At 47.4% G+C, this 20,962-nt stretch overlaps 1 protein-coding gene across 1 annotated transcript; it reads right to left on the reverse strand.

The window, feature by feature from the left end:
* Positions 1–12,638: 12,638 nt before the first annotated feature.
* On the reverse strand, positions 12,639–14,768 carry LOC101781914 (cytochrome P450 93G1). Its single transcript, XM_004951262.2, has 2 exons — positions 13,694–14,768; positions 12,639–13,608 (listed from the first exon to the last, which is right to left on the reverse strand). The coding sequence occupies exons 1-2, from the start codon at positions 14,675–14,677 to the stop codon at positions 12,961–12,963; spliced, it is 1,632 nt and encodes a 543-aa protein (XP_004951319.1). The 5' UTR covers positions 14,678–14,768; the 3' UTR covers positions 12,639–12,960.
* Between the last annotated feature and the right edge of the window lie 6,194 nt (positions 14,769–20,962).

Consider the following 20,962-nt stretch of genomic DNA (forward strand, 5'->3'; position numbering starts at 1 on the left):
TTCCCACTTGATGAAGAATTTTGTCAAGATGTTTCAAAGTCCTGCATACGGGAGAATGTATGCTATAGCTAGGACTTTCTAGCCTGAATATCACAAGTACCAAATGGACAAGATTTATGCAGAAAGTTAAAAGGTGGATCCTTTTTTGATAGAGCTTCACAATTTAAAATGGACGAGGAGCTCATTTTTAGAAGAAATAAAGTGTGATCATATTACCAACAATGTTGCAGAGGTTTGGGATAAGTGGGTGAAGGAAATTAAAGACCTTCCTATAGCTGATTGTGTAGACACTTTTAGAGATTAATTCATGGAGTTGTATGCAAAAAGGAGGAAAATAGGTGAAAAACCTGAAGATCATGTGATGCTACCCATTGTAGTTCACCAACTGAATGCATTAAGTAGACAATTGGATCACTTGAATATCAGAGAAGGTGGAAAGGATGACGTAGAGGTCACAAAGATCACTTCAAAGCACAAGATCATTCGACATGTGGTGAATCTGAAAAACATGTATGCTCTTGCAGGGAGTGGCAAGTCTCAAGGAAACCATGCCCACATGCTTTGGCACTCATAACCATTGAAAGAAATCCAATGGGCAATTATATGCATCCTTACTATTCAGTATATCATTTTAGGCTAGTATATTTAAATGTCATTAAACCATTACCTAACAAGTCTTAGTGGCCACATGTTGATATTGGGTTCAACTGTTGCCACCTTTGAGTAAGAGAGCAATTTGGAGAGAAAGGAAGAATAGAATTCCTAAGGGAAAGAAGCCTAGAACCAAAGGCATGTGGCAGGTGCAGTGTAAGAATTGCTTTGGTCATGGATATAGGATAATGTCACCAAAGTGCCCTCTCAATGGAACTAAGAAGAGGTAAAACATTATGCTATTATGCTACTTGATTCATACTTATTTCCTATTTCGTTGTGTCCAACTTTCTCTATTATGAACTCTTGTAGAAAGAGTAATGCCAAAAAAAGGACCGCTAGGAAGGCCACCTGGTTCTAGCAAAGGTGCCGCAAGTACACCCAAAAGGCAAAAAGTTGTTGAGCAGGAAAGTTCATTCAACGCTAGTCTAGGACCTACCACAAAAAGTAAGATATTGCATCAAATTGAATTGCATGTATGTCTTCTAATTTTCAGCGACTTGACAATGTAAAGTTTATTTTCTTAGCCAACTTGCATTGCCCATAGTTCCTGAGTAGGAAAGTTTAGTCAACACTAGTTCCGTGCCCATCACAAGAAGATAAAATATTCATCAAATTGATTTTGTCCATTCATTATAAAACCTGACAATGTAAAGTTTTCATCTTTTTAGTCAACTTGCCTTGACCACCACTGCTACACCAAGTACTCCCCCAACAAAGAAAAAGAAGGCCGTGAAGAAGAAACTCGCTCCAAGTAAGGTAAATAACTGAAATAAATGAAACTGTTGTGCCTGCCATGGTTTATTTTGTAAACTGAATTTGCTGTGTTGCAAGGAAACTATGAACCTAACCTGTCATGGATGTTTTTGTAATCTCTCTTTGCTGAATTTGTGAACTTAAGACTTAATTTTCTTTTGTATGCAACATGCGACTATGTAGTGAATGAAACTGTGAACATCAGACTTCTTTTTATGTGTGCCAATTTATGTATGGTAATTTGCTTATGTATGCCAATTTATGTTTGGTAATTTTCTTCATCCCTCAAAGCACTTGTTATGGGGACATGCTGCCAAAATTTTTCAAATTAATAGAACAGATCACAAGATCACAATTTTTATTGGTAGAAGCTCCAATTCATTGCATAACAAGAAATACAGCTGCAGTATACTTCAGCACAATCCAAACTATGCATATCACCACAAACACTACTGGAACACATGGAATTTTCTTTCTTAGTTATTTGTTCTTCATCTCACCCATTCCCATCTTCACCAAGGTCAACTCCTTCATTTTATTGAATGCCAACTTGACTTGTTCGATTTCTTCCATAAGCATTCTAGGGATGGCATCCATGATCGAGGTCAGCTGCAAATAACCCTTACTCTCAAGGTACTGCTCATACTGATTCTGAACCATGATAATGCCACATCTACCGCCACTTGTAAAAATTGATCCAACTCACATTGCGCAAAATCGAGACTTGTGAACACAAATTTGAAGGAACCACTCACCCAATCATCATTCTTTGGGCACTTGAAAAATCTCTTGCCCCAATTTTTAGTCCACTTGCAGGTGAATGCGGTGAGCCTCAAATGCTTGCAGTTCGAGCACATTATCAATGGCAAACCGGTCACCTCATCAACCATCGGTGGAGGCACAACCTCTAGTCGCATCGCTGCTCCAATTATTTCTGACGAGCCTCAACAAACCCTAGATGTCGTACAGCCACGGTCGTGCGGATGAGGACCCTTGCGACATAGGAGGCTAATGCGGCAGAGGGGAGGGCAAAGAATGTGGTGGGAGGGAGGGGGGTAGTAGAGGGAGACAGAGGGGAGAGTGCATAGGGAGGTGGAGGGGAGGGAGGACAATGACACTAGAGGTGTCGGTCAGTTTAATCGATTGGATCCTAAATGCAAAGAAGATATGGTCAGGGGAAACGTTGTATGTTCTGTTGGTCTGGAAAATGAAAAGAAAAAATAAATTTGTAAAATCGAGAAAAGGGGATGAAGTCCTCCAAATTGAAAGAATTCGCAGGCGGAGGGTTATATTTTTGAAATGCTTGTAAATTGAGGGTTATAACGCGTGAGGCATGCAGATTCAATGCCAAATATCAAAATTTCTCCCGGTTGGAGGAGTAAATGTATATCTATTAAACAAAATCTGAGGGACATATTCCATGATAATGTTTAAGTAAATAGAGGGATGAAATTATACTAAAAAGTTAGAAAACAAAGAAAGCTAGTGAAAATTTAATAGTTTGACATATTCGTTACAAGATCACGTTAGAAAAATACCACCATTGATCAGTTTACCATTTTCTCCATCCATCTTGAGTTGAGAGGTTCTTCATGTTGAGTTTTTTTGGTGTTGGTGTTTTGGCGTGGTGCCTTCTCATCTTCGGTGAAAGTGAAGATGTATTGTGGCTTTGGTTTTCCTATAGCGAGATTGCCAGATTAGTGAGGTGGTGATGACAAGTTCGCTTTGTAGCAAGGTCTTTTGAGTTCTCCATCACGCTGATGGCGATGATAACCTAATGAGGTTTGATTTGGGGTTTGGCAGGTTCAAGGTGTTTGTGTTTTAGTTTTTGCTGGCCCTTTCATAAGTGTTTTGATGGAGGTTCATGTGGGTTGGGATAAATCTACAAGGGAATATGTTGTTGAGATGCATGTTCCATCTCATTCCCTTGAAACGAGTGAACAGGTCAACCCCCTTTGATGTCATCTCGAGTCCATCTATACTGCTTGGAGGCAATCACACCAGGAGGTGAGTAGAAACTAGAGCTACCAAGCTTCAGAGAGCAAAGGTGCGAGCACAGGATCTGTAGACCTCCTTCTCAGCAAGAGGGAAGTCTTCAGTGTCCGGCGTGGCCCAGTGGAGACACAGTGTGGGGCAAGGGTGGGTGGCAACGCGATGCAGGGTAGGCACGGGTGGCCAATGACACGGGGTAGGGGTAGGGATGGACTGCTAGTGTCGCAGGGTAGGGGCAAGGGTAAGTGGCGGTAAGACGTGAGGTGGGGCAGGGATCACGATGGCCTAGGCAGGGTCGAGCGGTCGGTAGCGCAGTGTGGTGTCGGGGTAAGAGTGGCGGCTGTGTGGAGGCCTTAGCTGTGAGGTATGCGTGCAACTCAATCTCGAGGAAGAATATGAGGTGCACAGAAAAAAAAGGATGGCAGATGGGACCCATAGATGACTGTTGCTAACGGTGTAAAAATAGCACCCATCTCAACCCCTCCAACCAAATAAATAACTTGAATGGATCCATCCCTCTCAACCAAACATGAGATGGATTCATCCCATCCCAAAAATTAGGGACAAATCCATTTTAATTCACATGGTCCCAAACCAAACACATGCTAAACATCTGGTGGTATTATTCAATGCTAAGAAGTGCAACTTCTTCAAAATCTTACTTCTATTTATGTGACAAGATCCGGTACCTTCTACCCTCTGTTCTAGCAGTGGTTGAAACCATGGCTGTTCTTTTGGTTGGATACCTAGCTGACTATCTTTCACCATCGCTAGCAAAAGGTAGTATTATGGTACCAACAGAAATCTACATCTACTATCTCTGTAGTGTCTTTTTCAATATCTAGTGAGCAACATATTTTCGTAGAAAGTAAATGACCTCAAAGTACCTCTTTGAATGTTGTAAGCAAATCAAAGGATTATTGACACTTATACCGAAAAAGGAAGATGCTACCATGGTCAAGGATTATCGGCCGATTAATTAGCCTCATACATAGCATTATTGCTAAACTTGTTACAAAGCTACTGGCCAACAAGTTGGCTGAGAAGCTTAGTGAGGGATAAGGGTACCATGGGTCCCCGCCAACCAGGATACTGGTCGGCCCTAACAGGTGGGCCCACTCGACCACGCCATGCGGGCCAAGGTATGAAGATATGTGGAGCACTAGTCCGGAGGTCGGGTGAACGGATTCTGCCCAGATATCACGGGACATTTGTTATAAACGGACTCAGATTGCTTTACATGTAACAACCGACTAGGATTAGATCATATCTAATTGTAACCCTAGGTCGTCAGCCTACATAAGGTGGCTAGGGGCGCCCCCCGAGGGCACGTTAACTCTTTGCACCTCGATCAACAATACAATCTACTAGAACACAGGACGTAGGGTATTTCTCTCCGGAGACCCGAACCTATCTAAACCTTGCGTCCCTGTATTACCATTCGAGTTCTTGGTCTTATGTGACATCCGACCCAAATTTGGATGGCCCAGTACTGGCGCATGAGCGTAGGTGCACATGTTTAGTACCACATTGCTAGTTGAGCAAGGGTGGAGCCAACTTATAAGCCTTTATCCACTAGCCATAGCACGTTCGGATTAACCCTTTTACACGTAGTGAGGATAAAAGTGTAAGCAAAGTGCTATGTGTACGTGTGCCCGCCCCTCGGAAGGGCTGGGCAGTACGGCTTCGGAGGATGGGGTGTTACAAATGGTATCAGAGCCGACCCTCGCGGTTGCGTGTACGGGTCAATGTGCGGGCATATGGCGCATGACACGTGTGGGCTTTGGATGGGACACACGATATGGTATATGACGCCGGTAGAGGACGTATGGTCGTGTGCTAAGAGGGAACGTTCCTATACAGTTGCCCATGTGTGGGTGACTTGGACCGACGAGGACGTCGGGTTCTTTGAGGTGTGTGTATGTGACATCCAACCCAAACTTGGTTGGCCCAGCAGTGGCCCATGAGCGCAGGCGCGCATGTTTAGTACCACATTGCTAATTGAGCAAGGGTGGAACCAACTTATAAGCCTTTGTCCACTAGCCATAACACCTTCGGGTTAAGCCTTTTACACGAAGCGAGGATGAAAGTGTAAGAAGAGTGCTATGTGTACGTGTGCCCGCCCCTCGGAAGGGCTGGGCAGTGCGGCTTTGGAGGACGGGGTGTTACAAATGGTATTAGAGCCGACCCTCGCGGTTGCGCGTACGGGTCAATATGCGGGCATATGGCGCATGGCGCGTGTGGGCTTTGAATGGGACACACGGTATGACATATGGTGCCGGCGGTGGACGTACGGTCGTGCACTAAGAGGGAACGTTCCTGGATATTTGTCTATGTGTGAGTGACTTGGACCGACGAGGACGTCGAGTTCTTTAAGGGGGTGTATGTGACATCCGGCCCAAATTTGGATGGCCCAGTAGTGGTCCATGAGCACAAGTGCGCATGTTTAGTACCACATTGCTAGTTGAGTAAGGGTGGAGCCAACTTATAAGCCTTTGTACACTAGCCATTGCAACTTCGGGTTAACCATTTTACATGAAGCGAGAACGAAAGTGTAAGCAGGGTGCTATGTGTACGTGTGCTCGCCCCTCAGAAGGGCTGGGCAGTGTGGCTTTGGAGAACATGGTGTTACATCTTACGATCTCCCCGCCTACAAATCTACCACCTGGGTAACCCCCTGCTAGACTGCCAATCACTAAATCCAACAGTTGGTGCACGAGGTAGGGGTGATCGTGAGATCCTCCCCAGCGAGCTCGATGGCATCCCGTCCCGGCGTCATCTTCCCCGAGAGCATGGAGGACTTCCTCGCCAATCCGATCTAGCTCCGCTTTGGAAGCATACCGGTGGACTCCGACTCCAACACCTCCATCACCGACTCGGTATCCGCCACCAGCTTAGTATCCGTTGGACCTGCATCAACGGAGCAAGGTCTTCACCCGAGAATCATCACGCCGCTTACCAGCAGGTCGGCGATCTCTCTCTCTCTCTCTCTCTCTCTCTAAGAGGATCCCGCGCATCCTCGCGGCAACCCGCCTACCCACACCCTCTGATCGAATCGTGGGGTAAGATCGCATTAGCAATACCATTGCTGAGTGCATCAACCTCTCCGAGGCGGCACCACGCCCCAGAAGGTCGGCGCAGGGCAGCCCTGCGCCCCTTTTGGCATCAAAAACTCGGCTGCCCTGTTTTCTGAAAAACTCGTGCTTCCAGATCCAATCTGACGACCCACCCGAGCCCACCCAATTTCTGAACTGCAGTGAGTTCCAGGTCCCTCGCTTCGCCCTAACCCCAAACCCTTACAGTGAGGGTGACGATGAAAGCTCTACGTCACTAGATCGGGAAGTATTCACTGTCTCCGCCGACGAACCTCCTCGTGATGGCAAAACTTCCTCCTAGGAGGAAGGGCACGACGAGGGGAATCGAGACCGTAGCAGGCGCCACCAACAGGAATGAGTCGAGCAAGTTTGTCAGCTGCCTGCCACCCCCGCAGCGGCCGGCGCACCGCCCGTCCCGCTGGCACCTAACAACGGCAACAATGGTGGCCAGGACGACGCAGGAGGTCGACAGAGGTGCCCTAATCCCCTGCGTGCTCGTAATCTACATGCCGACTTAGAACAAGCCGGCCACGACGTTTTTGCTACACCCCAAGCCAACCTGAGGGCTGTCTTTGCCGGTCTAGAAAACTTTCCAGATTCAGAGCAACTGCAAAGGATCTGGGTGCGTCTCCATGTTGCTAACACCTAGATCAAGGAAAAGGCCTAGGTCCCAACATGCTCATGAAGCCAATCGTCTCACCCAGATCTATATCTACCCGGCACTCCCGAATCCGATCTACTCAGAGTAGATCCGATCGTAGCCGAGCCAATCATGGCCATTGCAGGGGAGGTCGGCTGGAACCCATTTAAGAGGAGGAGGTGGACCAGTCCCAAAGCAATGACCACCATCCCAACGACGACGATCGCCGACTAGACAACCACCACCGTGACAATCGTCATCGTGACGAATGAGGAGATGGCGAATGCCACGGTCGGCCTGGTCGTCGACCTAACTGCGATCGCCGCGACCAAAAGGTACAACCTTCGGGAGTTCCTGTTCACGTGAGGCCTTGATTTGAACCCCGCTAGCTGAACCTAGTCATCCATCCACAGGGGCCAAGACGGGCAATGGATATGCTAGAGTAGGACCTTCGCAGAGTCCCACGTCCGGTCAACACAAGTTGACTGTTTGGAGGATCGGAGACCTTGAGGGCCGGAGGCCCTATTTATTTTTTTTTGTGCACATTTCCCGGGAGAGGATTCGCAAGGCAGATGTTAGTGTCCCCTGTTTAGACCCGAGTATATCCGTGGATGGACCTAGGGAATGCTGTCTAGAGATAGACATGGGCGGGCATGGGTCTCGTAGGTCAGTACTGCCTAGGAACAAGGTATGGGCTGATCGAATGTATGGATGTGTACACCTCTACGCAGAGTTTTGATCTATCGATAACCGAGGCTCACGGTTATGAGCCCAGTTTGTTAAAGCCCCCATGATTAGTCTTTGGGTGGGAAATTAGCATGTTGGAATTGCCAAATGAAGGTCGTAGACCAGATTCCAGAATTAAAACCTGGGGACTGGTAGGGGAGGTAGTTTCCCCCTCTAGGACCACAACTTTCACTTATAATATAATAATAACCTTTTAGAGAGTCTTTACAAAACTCACCTTTTTAAATCCACTTTGCATATGTGAGATCCTTTAGGCATACGTTTTGCCTCTCAACCATATTCCTTGACCACTCCCATATTGCAATTAATATACTAGTTAAGGTTGGGGTTTGCTGAGTACCAACCATAAGTGTACTCAGCCTTACTTTCATCATACAGGTTTCCAGGTATTTTGACCATCTTGTTAGTGGATGGGCACCTGCGCTTCCCTTCACTATGCTAAGGTGAAAACCTTTCCTTTATCAAATTATGCATTTTTTATTGCTTAAAATACTGAACTGTGATGGTAACTGTATTAGCCTACTGATCTAGGGACTAATACCGGTGATTAGCAGGACTCCTAAAGGGAGGTCCCCACAACTACCTCCAGTCAACCTCCCGAAAACCCCCACCTTACACAAGCCAGATCCTGTCACGATCCTCTCTATTAGCGCAGGCAGTTTAAGGGCACGAACATAGGTGAACATGTCTAGCTATCAAGAAGGATTAACATACTAGATCTAATCACCATGATTACATAAAGCATGCTACGTAGTCTAATCATGTATTAGACTAAGGAATAAACATATTCATGATAGATAGAAGAGCATAAAAGGAGGCATTGAGTCGCTAACAAATTGGATAACATGAAGAACATTGCTCATATAATAGATGTATTTAGATCATCACCTCCAAGTACATACCATTGATGATCACAACTAGATCCTGAACTCCACCATGACACAACCGCGCAGGGAGGCCATGGCGGCTAGGGTCGACCTAAGCCATCTCCTAGACAACTTCAAAGACTTGCAGCGGCCCTCATCTCCCTCTGGTAGATATCCTTGGTTTCGTCAAGTTCTGGTGGACGGTGTATTTTTGAGGTATTTATAGTCTGAAGAGCGCGTGGTGAAAATTGGAAGGCGAGAGGAGTAAGGAAAGCCCCAAGCTGATCGCCCCGAGGGGAGGGGGCTTCCAGGCTGATCGACCTGGCCCTTCCTTGTGGTCTCTCACGCCCTCCTTCATCCCCAAGTCTTCTCAGGCATCTTGGAGTCTTATTTTCACTTGCATGTGGGCCTGGCACGTCGATAGGTTGGGGATAAGGATGTCTCTTGATATCTTTCCAATTCATTGATTGATCCTCCTTGATCTCGAACTCATCTTGCCATATCTTCGCAAACTTAGCTCTTAAGTAATCTTGGAGGAGTGATTGACAAAAATAAGCATCAGAGGAGCCCGAAGGATTGTAGGCCGATCGGCCTAGGCCTCTATAGGCCGATCGGCCTAAGCCCTTTTTGAGCCCGTTGGCCTTCGTCTTTCTCTAGGTCGTCGCTTGTTCAGGGCTTTATCCAATTATGCTCCATTTAGTCCAATTTCTTGCAAAAATAGAATATCCTCCATATACAACACGTATGCAATAATGAGGTTATTTCAAGTGTCAAGTGGCGGGTTAGTGTAAGAATATATATGAAAACACCACTTAAATGGTACTAAAAGTGTGTCAATAACGAGCGTCAATAGTGCTTCAGCATGAAGTGGAAGTTGTGCATAAATGGAGATTGGAAGAATCTAGTCAGTTCTCAACCAGATCAGCCTACTTGGCCTTCTTTACTTGTTCAGTCCACTTTGCCCCAAGCAAAGTGATCTGGGACACTTGGGCTCCAAGGAAGTGCAAGTTTTTCTTTGGTTGGTTGCTCACAATCGTTGCTAGACGGCTATTGAGGAAATCACCATCGAAACGAGACATGTGTCCAACGTTCGCCCTGACATTCAAATTACTTTCGAAAACCTAACTCTATGCCGCAGGTGAACAAAGGCCCCTTCGGAAGGCCCGTGCTCAATGGCGATGTGAACCTCGAATCATGGAGCATTGCAAATCAGCAACGTAGCCAAAGAAAGGCAAGGCTTGACATCCGGAGAAAACTTCAGAATGTAGATCTGAGGGTCTTCTCTACGAAGGGCAAATATGTTCCATACCGAGGGTGTAATCGCTATTCTACTCTGGAATATTTCCGGAATCTAATCATTGTGTAACAACAAAGCGTAATTAAGGTGGTTCGCCTTCCTATAAATAGAGGGGTAGCTGTAATTGATGGGATGGCTGGTCCGAAGTTAATGAAAGCTTTTATATAGTTGCGCATTTACTCTCTTATCTTTATTTCGGAGCAAAAGAAGTAGCTGTGGAGGTAGAGGTAGAAGCAGGCGTGAGTAGGGGAGAAGAAGTGAAGCAACAGACCGAGAGGTAGACCCTCTCACCCTTCGGTCAGTCTACTTGGGACTATTGTGAAGGAGTCCACTTTGGGGTCGTCGTACACCAACAATAGCTGATAGGCTCACCCGTCATGCGATGCCCCACCTGTAGCGTCTTTGCACGTAAATTTTGGCACCGTCTTTTAAGCATTATTGAGCTACATGAGGTCACACCACAAGACAGATGATTTCTTCCATCGGTGGCAGCAAGCTAGTAACACGGTTGGATCAAGAGCTACGAAGGTCGTATTGGTGGCTTGGATAATCTGGAAGGCACGGAATGAGGTTGTGTTCAATAATGTCTCCCCTAGGATTGATCAGTCTGTCCTGCTCACGGAGGAGGAGCTGGACCCTGGATGCTCACAGGTGCTAAAGGGCTGAACGCCTTGGCCGCTGCTGGTCCTGTCGGTGGATAGAGTTGGTTAAAGGCTAATGGTCATTTCTGAGTTTTCCCTAGCACGAATGTGATATAAGAACCCGCTAGGGGCAACGGTCTGTGTGTGTTGTGGGCAAGGGTCTCTGTGTGCTGTATGACTATTTTGGCCTTTCTTCTATCTTAATGCAATGATACGAAGTTCTCTTGCATATTCGAGAAAATTTTGTAGTTTATGCTTATTCTTCCAAAACTTGTTTTTTACACTCTCAATCCATCACTGTTTATTTGCCCTATAATAACCTCAATCAACATATTTGATTTGTGCTTTTTGTGAGTTAAAACTACTCAATTGTTTGTACTAACTGAATGACAAAAACAAATAACAAACAATGAACAAATTTTCACCTTAGTACAATTTTGAAATAGCGATTTTACCAAAAAAAATAAATTGTCCTAGAATTGTAATATTTGATTAACTTTGTCATCTAAAGAGAAGTATTAGAAAACTATTTCTGTAAAAAAACAAAGAACATATAATAATGGTAAAAGATAGCATGCCTACATAACTTCCAACCATCATCCTTGGTCAATCAATTTGTTTGTATTACTATTGAGTTACCAATCTATTACCATCTTCCATCATATCTATCTTCTAATATGTAGGAAGTAGTTTTGCACTAGTGACGCCAGTCACTAGGAGCGTGAAAAATCACATTTTCGAATGAAGGAGCAAGAAATTACTAACATACTTAGTGTATATGTCAATCCTAAAATTGAATCTTCTTGTTGGTAGAGATAAACTCACATAAAAGAAGGAATAGAGAGAAAATTGGATGGACACACTTAGCGCTCTATAGTGCCATCCATTGTATTTATAAATTAAAAGAGAGTAGGAATAGGAAAAAGGATCCTAGGAGATGCAATGCTAACATGTTAGAGATAAGGTTAGATAAATATCTTGTAACAAATCATAGAGATAGTTGTGTATCTTTTTGACTTGTACACCATACCTAACATGTACTTACCATGGCAAGGGCTTTCCTTGGCTGAATAGATGAACGATGCGCCCCTAACTAGGGTTCAGCAGTTCCTCAACATTTCACATGGCAACCAGAGCCTAAACCCCTCCAGCTGATCCAATCTATTCTTGTCCAAAAAAAATCCCATCTACTCCCATTCCAATGCGTACTCCTCGTCCACGCCTTCTCTCCTTGGCTTGACCATACCACGGAACTCATGAAGACCAACCATGCGCTGTGGAAAGTGCGGGTCCTCACCACATTGTGGCGTCCAACTTGCCAATTTCCTTGATGTCGCACCATCACCATCCCACTGAAAATGATCAGAGGTGGAAAAGGTCGAATCGAGAATGTCACCAATCTTGCGTACATTCAGTGGGCAGCTCAGGAGCAATAAGTCCTGAGCTACCTTAAGCTTCTTACCTTCTTGTTGTCCATGACCACTGTTGTTGCCATGTGGAACGCCATTGAGGCTATGCTTGTTGCTTAGTCCCGTGCTTGAGCGATCAATACGTGCTCGTGTTGTCTACAGTCAAGAAGGGCAACCTGAACATTAACAAATACATTTTGCAAGATAAAGTCCCTAACGAATAAGATGGCATCTCCGGGGAAGGTACTGTATGATGAGGGTGGTTGATGGGCAAGTGAAGCCATGGCTGGGACCTTAGGAGGGCTATCTTACAATTAAAAAGTTTATCTTCTGGTATTTCGGTTTGTATGGCTAGTGGTAGGAGTAGAATTGTTTACTTCGAGTAGTTACTGCGTTCATCCTTTGCTGAACCAACTTGATGGTATGAGTAGGTTAGGTACCTATCGAAACTATCAACCTACCACCTATATGTTGTTTCATTTCATTTGTTAACTCGGAAGGTCGTACAGCTCCATAATCAGAAGCGCAGGAAGCACTGATGAAGGATGGTAAATGGTATCTTCTTTTTTTTTTAGCTTAATGGGTATTGCGTCGTAAAATACCCCTATATACATTACAGATTTACAGGAGCATGCATACGATAGCATTGTATAGAAGATAGATCAGCAAGCCAGCCAGCATGCAGACAAGAGGCGGAAAATGCAAAATCACATGTACATGTGACCGATGGTTTATCTCAGTTGGTTTTTCTCCATTCAACGTTGATCCATTTCACTATTGATTCAAAGATGAATGGCTCGGGTAGTCCATGTGGTGGTATGCATATGCGAAATATCCATGTTCGGCAAGAGGCAACTCGAGCTAGCCTAGACGACTGACGGGAACGGGTTGAGGCGAGGGGTGGGACGGAGCAGAAGCGGGTGCTTGCGAGCGCACACCAGCCCGACGTCGGACTCCTCCATGTCGACCAACCCCGTCTCGCCATCAGCAACCGCCCAGTCGAAGCACTGCACGAGCGCCGCGAGCACCGCCGGCACGGACTGCTGCGCGAGCCCCACGCCGGGGCACCCCCTGCGGCCGCCGCCGAACGGCATGAACTGGAAGTGGTGGCCGCGGGGCTGGGGCTCCAACCCCGCTGCGGCGCCGCCGGGCATGAAGCGCTCCGGCCTGAACGCCGTCGGGTCCTCCCAGAAGGCCGGGTCGCGGCCGATGGCCCACACGTTGATGAACACCGCCGTCCGCGGCGGTACCATGAACCCACGGACGGAGATCTCCGCCGTCGACACCCGGTGCGCGATCGGCGCCCCCGGGTGCAGCCGCAGCGTCTCCTTGAACGCCGCCTGCAGGTAGGGCAGCCTCGGCAGGTCGGCCTCGCCGACGATCCTGCAGTCCCCGGTGACCACCGCGTCGATCTCCTCCCGCACCTTGCGCATGACCTCCGGGTGGTTCACCAGCTCTGCCAGCATCCACTCCACCGTGGCCGCCGACGAGTCGGACCCCGCGGTCACCACGTCCTGCACCGCGCCGCGCCGTTTATTAATGAAACTTTCCGATAGACCATGTCGCACGATGAAGGTAATTAAGATATAGCTAGCTTACAGTGATGAAGGCTTTGATGTTCTCCCTGGTGAGCTTCACCTCCGCCGCCTCGTCCTCCGCCTTCTCCAGCAGGATGTCCAGCAGGTCCTTGTTGCGCTTGCGTGTCGCCGGCGCCGACCCTTTCTCGTCCTCCTGCTCGTGCTCAAGCTCATAAATCGCGCCGCAGCTGCGGCCACGCTCCCTGGCCTCCTCCTTGTGCCTGATCATCTGCTCCAGCAAGGCGTCAAATCGCCGGTGGACGCCGGCGGCCGTACTGCGGAGGCCCTGGAGGTCCCAGCCGCGGCACAGGGGGACGTAGTCCTCCACGTTGAAGGCGCCGATCAGCTCCGTCACCGCCTTCACGAGGCCCTGCGCCTCGTCGGCGACGCTCCCCGGCGCGTCGCTGGCGACCATCCGGATGATGGACGCGTTGGCGAACCGGACGAGCTCGCCGGTGACGTCCGCCGCCTCGCCGCGCTCCGACGCCGCCAGCACGGCCCGCAGCAGCGGCGCCAGGGCGGCGCGGCGGACGGGGCGCAGCTGCTCGACGGTGCGCGGACTGAGCACCTCGGACACGCACAGCCGCCGCAGGAAGCGCCACCGTGGGCTGTAGGGGGTGAAGGCGAAGCCGGCGGAGCTGTAGGAGAAGAGCCGGGCCAGCGCCGTGACCGGCCGCCCCGAGATGGCGGCGTCGTGGCGGTGGATGAGCTCCCTAGCGACGTCGGCCGAGCCGGCCACGACGCAGTGCGTGGAGCCGAGGCGGATGTGCATGAGGGGCCCGAGCTTTCCCGCGAGCTCGTGGAAGGTGCGGTGCGCCGGCGGCCGCAGCAGGTGGAGGTGGCCGATCACCGGGAGGCCCGGCGGGCTCGGGGGAAGACGACGAGCAGATCGCCATGACGAGACCAAGTGGTTCAGGGCAAGAGCAAGAAGGGTGCCCACGGCCAGGACGGCTACTGAATCGGCGGACAGGAGTATGGGCAGTGGCTGCTCCGTCTCCATGGCCATCGCTAGCTCAGCTCAACTCCTCTCTCAGTCTACTAGTCTAACGGTGCAGGTTTTTAGTTTTGTCACAGCTAGAAAATTGCTGCAACCGAAGTTAAACACTTAACAAGAGGTATGCTTTCCATGAATTATATAACAATTTAAGATACACACGTTTCCATACAGCCCAAATTAAAACCGGTGGCCCACATATGTATATGGCACTCTCTGGTCCATTCGTTTCCATTTCTTGTGCACGTCGTTATCTTCCTCAAGACAGAAAATAACATGAGCAGATGCGTGGTGGCAACCGGCAGCAAGCTGCACGAGGTTTCCATGGCGACCGGCAAGCTGCACGAGGTTTCCATGGCGACGGCAAGCTGCACGAGGTTTCCATGGCGGCGGCAAGCTGCGCAAGCCTGCGTCTACAGCAGCATCCCGGCTCGCAACTTGCAAGGAGCTCCGCGGCCAAGCGCTTGAAAGAACCCAGGATGGCTGCGGTGGGTCAAGGAGCTGAGATCTGTTTTCCTTTTTTTTTTTCTGATTCTCTCTTGTCCTCATCGTTCTTTAGGCAGAGATGATTGTTTCTTTCCCTTTCATTGCCTCGGGCTTACGCGAAACCAGAGCTCAGCGTGGATGTTTTATTTCCTACGTTTTGTGAAGGAGAGCTTTCCTTTCCTGCGGAACTGGGAAGCTCGTTCCTCCATTTCAGACAGCAAATCTCCAAACCTTTCCTCTGGAATCGATTCCTCTATTTTTCCTGTGATTTTCCTCCATTCCAGACAGGGCCTAGCACCAACGGCATGGGTTGATTCGAGCCTATGGAAATAGGATGGGCTTTGTTGGTGATCAGCATGGTGATGGCAATATAATGGTTTGTGGCGGTAGGGAGGAAGCTGTCCGCTCGAGGTTGAGGGTAATTAATGCTGCAGGGATGGGAAATGTGTACTCGAATCCGATTCCATGATATGATTTTTGTTTTATATCCGATCCAACTCATGTCTAGGGAGGGAATGTGGCACCCTAGATTTTGAGCTTAAAAGGTGATCTTTTGGATTATTCGGCGGTTCGAGTGATTACTAAAAGGTGAATTTTTGTATTTGATAGCGGTGAGCATCTCCAGCAGTTCTCCAATTCCCGATCAACTACCGTATTGGGAAGGTTGGTAAAAAATTAATGCTCCAGCAAACTTTCTTTCCTTTTTCCAATAATTATTGGGACAACCCAATAATTCACCCCAACTCTCCCTTAACAAAGGAGGAGGAGTTGTGACTCTCCCAATACGATAGTTGGATTGGGATGAGGTTTTGAAAGACTGCAAAAATAACTCTCCCAATAACAATGAAATGGATATTGGGATATCCCCATTAACTAGTTATTGGGAGTTAATTGGGAGATTGCTGGAGATGCTCGACGTGATTAAATATTAGAGAGGAAATGTTCTGGTTTGGCTTCTTGTGGCTCAAGTGTTCTGATACGATGTGATTAGTTATGCTTTGTTAGTTTAGGCGCTGTTTGTTTTAACCAGAGGATTGTGCATTCTAGCTTTTTATAATTCCTAGCTACAAAAACTTTTGATCTCAAATTCCACGAGCCAACTTGTCTAGAATTTATAATCCACTCTCTACCATGTGTGTGTAGAGAAACAGAGAAAGAGGCTGTAAGATAGAATCCATGTTACCAGGCAGCCACAAGCTTTGGACCCTCAGCTTTACACATTCATCGTTCCTCATTTCAAGTACGTACAAGATGCTTTTCTCAATATCTCTAGCTGAAACAAACAAGGTCTTAGATAGGTTGTTGGACAATCTTGTAAGACTTTTTCTCTAAACAATACACTTTGGGGTAAGCCATTTTACACGAAAAGAGAACATAATTGAAAGGTAGATGATTTGCATGTGTGGCTCACTCTGACGGTAAGTTAGTTTATATAAGTGTGTTTCCACTGGTAGAGAATTGGCCTTTAGTCCCAGTTGGTAAGGTGCAAATCTCCCGAAAATCCATCCGGGATAAACCAATCGGGACAAAAGGGTCACTCAACCGGGACAAAAGATCCCCCTTTTATCCCGGTTGGTAATACCAATCGGGATAAAACGGGTCACCACGGCAGGCGCTGAAAAAAAGAAATCCCATGCTCCCAGGAGGGCGCACGCCCCAAGCCACAAGTCACGCGAAATATGCGCATGCGCGCTGCGTGGGATTTGAACCCACAACTTTCTTGCCATCCCACCTACACAACACATCTGACTATATAGGGGATGCAATCCTTTTGTATTAACTCGTGGGGGACCCTTTTATCCCGGTTGGAAACACCAACTAGGATAAAAGACCCCCTTTTATCCCGGTTGGTATTACAAACCGGGATAAAAGGGTTCGAGGGATTTACTCCTCTTTCAGCCACCCCATTGGGGACCCTTTTATCCTGGTTTGAAACACCAACCAGGATAAAAAGACTCCCTTTTATCCCGGTTAGTATTACAAACCGGGATAAAAGACTCTCAACCCTTTTATCCCGGGGTCTTTTTTTTCCACTAGCCTTTGCAACCGGGATAAAAGGTCCCGGTTGGTGAGCCCCCCACCAGTGACCGAGCTTTAGTCCCGGTTGGTGAACCTTTTGTCCCGGGCCAACTTTAAACCGGGATAAAATGGGGCGCATGGAAGGTGAATTCTCTACTAGTGTTCGTTAGTTAATTTTCTATGACTTAATGGTCGTACATATCATTATCAGAACAGTAGGCTAACAAGGAGATGTAGCGCCTAAATTATAATTTTAGAGACTTTAAAAACACACAAGAGATCGATTTGTTGTTGTGTAGCACAAGATGATAATGCGAAGAAGGCGATAGGGCAATTATTCGAAATATCCATGATAGATTGTTGAATAGTAACGTACGATGACGACAGGAGACACACTGATGGCACACATGACCGTGATTATGTCATATATTTCGGTTGCAGGCACATGGTGGTAGGGCTGACGATGGAGATTATTTGATTGTGAAGTTAAGCATTATTTTTTTTATTTTGCACATTGTTCGCAGCCAAATTAACACTGAGGACCGTGCAGATTGTTTAGTAGAATCCCTTGGACATTCCAGCGTAACACTATTTCAATTGATGAGTGACAACACACGCATGCTAGCTCTACAGTGGATTTGTGATAACAGATGGTATTTCGATTTTCCATTGGCCAACACCGAACATAAACTGTAGCTGCAATCTTAACTATCTTTGAAATTGTGCAAAAATGTCATCGGCTGTAAACCTTGATAAGATTGGAAACTCCTGTGTGAGCTGACTCATACGAGGGACGCCCGCGCTGCTCCTCCTAGGGCAACTCGGGCGGATGGGAGATCCAAGCGCCGCCACCTCCTCCCTCCGTCCCTCTCCCTGGTCGTCTCCCGAGCAGGCTAGCAGAAGCCCGCCCGGTTGCAAAGAAGGCGGTGGCGAGGTCATCTTTCCTCATGCCAAAGGTTTTCCGTGGCCACGGCATCCGGCGGCCGGCTGGCCAGATTTTGCTACTCGGTGCCAAATTCATCATGCCCCTAGCCTGATCTACCTCTCCCGGGGTCAGATCCAACGCCTAGTGGCTGGGAGGTAGCGCCAGGGTGATTAGGCAGCCATGCCGCTGGTTCCCACCCCCATCCTCTCCTATCGGGGCTGTAGCATCTCACGGCGGCAGCCTTCGCCCCCGAGCTGGTAGCGTCCAGATCCATCTTACCTGGATCCGGCACCCTTCGGCTTTGGGGACCGGTCCGACGAACCTATTCCGGAGAGGATGGTTGGTGACTACGGTCACAAATGTCGTGCTTGCAACGGAGGTGCTCAGGAACTCGTTGTGCGACGAGTGTGGTATGAGACACAATTCGTTGACATTGGGTCTTAGGTGCTTTGACCTCGTGTGGTTGGCGATGGTGCGGTATAGGATGTGTCTCGTCGACCCTTGGGGCTGTGTTGTGGTGGGTTAGGGTGCATTGGCGAAAGCCACGGCGATGATGCCTGTGGGCGTCATTTTCCTTCTTGGAGGCGCCACCTATGTGTCCTGAATCCACCCCATCACTAGGTCTTCAGGTGAAAACTTTATCCCGGTGGACAGCAGCGGTGACGACTATCGTCATTTCCTCGGTGGAGGCGTTATTTTGGAGGCTTTTTGAGTGGTGGTGCACTTCATGTGGGTACTGTGGTTACCCAACTCGGATTCTTCAATGGCTATAGTATCTTACTTATCCCCATTGTGCAAGTGGGGATGGTTTTGCTGCGATCTTAGTTTGGTGGTCGGAGCATCAATCAGCACATGGAGTTGTTTCTCTTCCCTGTTGTTGAATTTGGCTCATGCTTTGGTTCTGCTTTCACATGATGTGGAGAAGTTCATTTGAAGGTGACTTTACGAAACATGCCGCTAAGGGAGATTACTGGAGTAGCTTGTTGAAGATTTTGAGTTTCACCTTTTTCTTTATTTTTGTGACGTTTCTTTACTACATCAGATCTTCTGATATCTTGGCTACGTGTTTAGTTGGAACATGTGCCTCTCTGTATTGTTTGTGATCTAATGCATTCTCGAAAGAGGATGTCTGAAGCCGGAATTTTATCTTCCATTTATAAAATAAAAAGTATATGTATATCAACCGTCTTTCAATTTTCCACTCTCTCTTGCAATCCGCGGCCGGCTTCATCCTGCAAAGCTTTTTAACTTGCAGTAGACTTTTGGCGGGTGAGGCCATGTTGAAGTTTTTAAAAAAGCAACACCAGGTTCCCACTAATGCAGGCATGCAGCCAAGGTTGATTAGTTGCTTTCACACGCTGTCTCTGTTGATGCAGTCAGGGGTTGTTTGGTTACTTTCACAATGTGACTCCGTCGATGCTGCCAATAATGATTGGCTGCTTTTCACAAAGTTGATACCAGGATCTTATGATATCTTTATTGCCTAATTATTGGTTAACTGCACAAGAACCAACATAGTAAATAAAAATGTTATATAAATCATCACCATAAATCTATTTTATGTCGTTTTTACCAGGGGCGGAGCTGGACTACCCCAATACCTTGGACCACTCCATGGACCAACTACTCTTGCTAGGATGGACCTTCATGCTACAAAGCCTGTTTGGTCCCTGATCACGCCACATCACGCCACAAGCTGTGGCGCCGATTTCTCGCGTCAGTCGCCATAGGCTGTGGCGTGACGAGCTGTGGCCGTGAGCCAAGCATGCCAACAATGCACTATAGTTGGAAAAATCAGGCTGACGCCTAGGGTCACGACTCTACCCTATCCTCCCCCATAGATGTTAGATATGATCTGAATTATAATGTGAGTCTTACGGGGATGCCTGGAGGGCACACAGTTTGTGTTGTGTAATTAGCGGATTTATTTCCGTATTTGCATAAAATCAGTTTAGTTCACCCTATATATACATCTTGTAACTAACATGGAAAGAAAATAACAGCTCATTGTATTCCCTGCATTGTAACTCTCGATCGCTGATTGGTGTCCGTGGTTTTTTGCCGTAAAGATTTTTCACGTAAAAATCGTGTCTCGTGTTCGATCTTATTTTCGCATTATTCGCTAACGAGTAGTAAAAGAGTTGGTTACGAGATTAGATTGAAAAAAATTAAGGTTTTATCCTGTTCGTCGCGCCGCCGGCTGAGCCAATCTGTTACTCGTCGATTTGATTACTCCGCGATCCCGGCGTTCAAGACGGAATAGGATTCCGTGATTGGCCGAGTTCCTCGGCCGACGTCGCCGGTACAGCTTCATCCATCTATACAGTTGCTGTCACCGGGAAAATCAAGCCGCTGCGTCAGGGCGGAGGAGAATTTGCTGCCGCTGTTTCCGGGTAGCTGTTGCACGCGGATCGAGGGAAGACCAGCACCTCCGCCGTTTCGTGCGTGAAAAGAAATTCGCAAAATCTGCTACGCTCACACGGGAAGCTACCAGGAGTTCTTCAGTTTTCTGCTGAAGGTACACGGAAGTGTACACAGGCTGCAGGTTCTGCTAGGGTTACATATACCTAGATTATTACTGCAGATTATTTTTTCTTCTGATTATTTCTTTGCAATGGCTTTGATGAAGTATGATATTCCTCTGCTTGATCGAGATACAAGGTTCGCTCTATAGCAAGTCAAGATGCGAGCTGTTTTAGCGCAAACTGATTTGGATGATAGGCTTGATAAATTCGGGAACAAGGATTCAAAGTCTTGGTCTGATGATGAGAAGAGGAAAGATCGTAAGGCCTTGTCTCATATTCATCTTCATCTTTCAAATAATATTTTGCAAGAGGTTTTGCAGGAGAAAACCGTTGCTGCTTTAT

The sequence above is a fragment of the Setaria italica genome, chromosome I (assembly GCF_000263155.2).
Source record: "Setaria italica strain Yugu1 chromosome I, Setaria_italica_v2.0, whole genome shotgun sequence".
NCBI lineage: Eukaryota > Viridiplantae > Streptophyta > Magnoliopsida > Poales > Poaceae > Setaria > Setaria italica.

Coding starts and splice junctions, on each gene's coding strand:
- LOC101781914 (XM_004951262.2), bottom strand. CDS start 14,677: ATGGCCATGGAGACGGAGCAGCCACTGCCCATACTCCTGTCCGCCGAT. Junction 13,609..13,693: donor ACATCAAAGCCTTCATCACT/GTAAGCTAGCTA, acceptor GGCGCGGTGCAG/GACGTGGTGACCGCGGGGTC.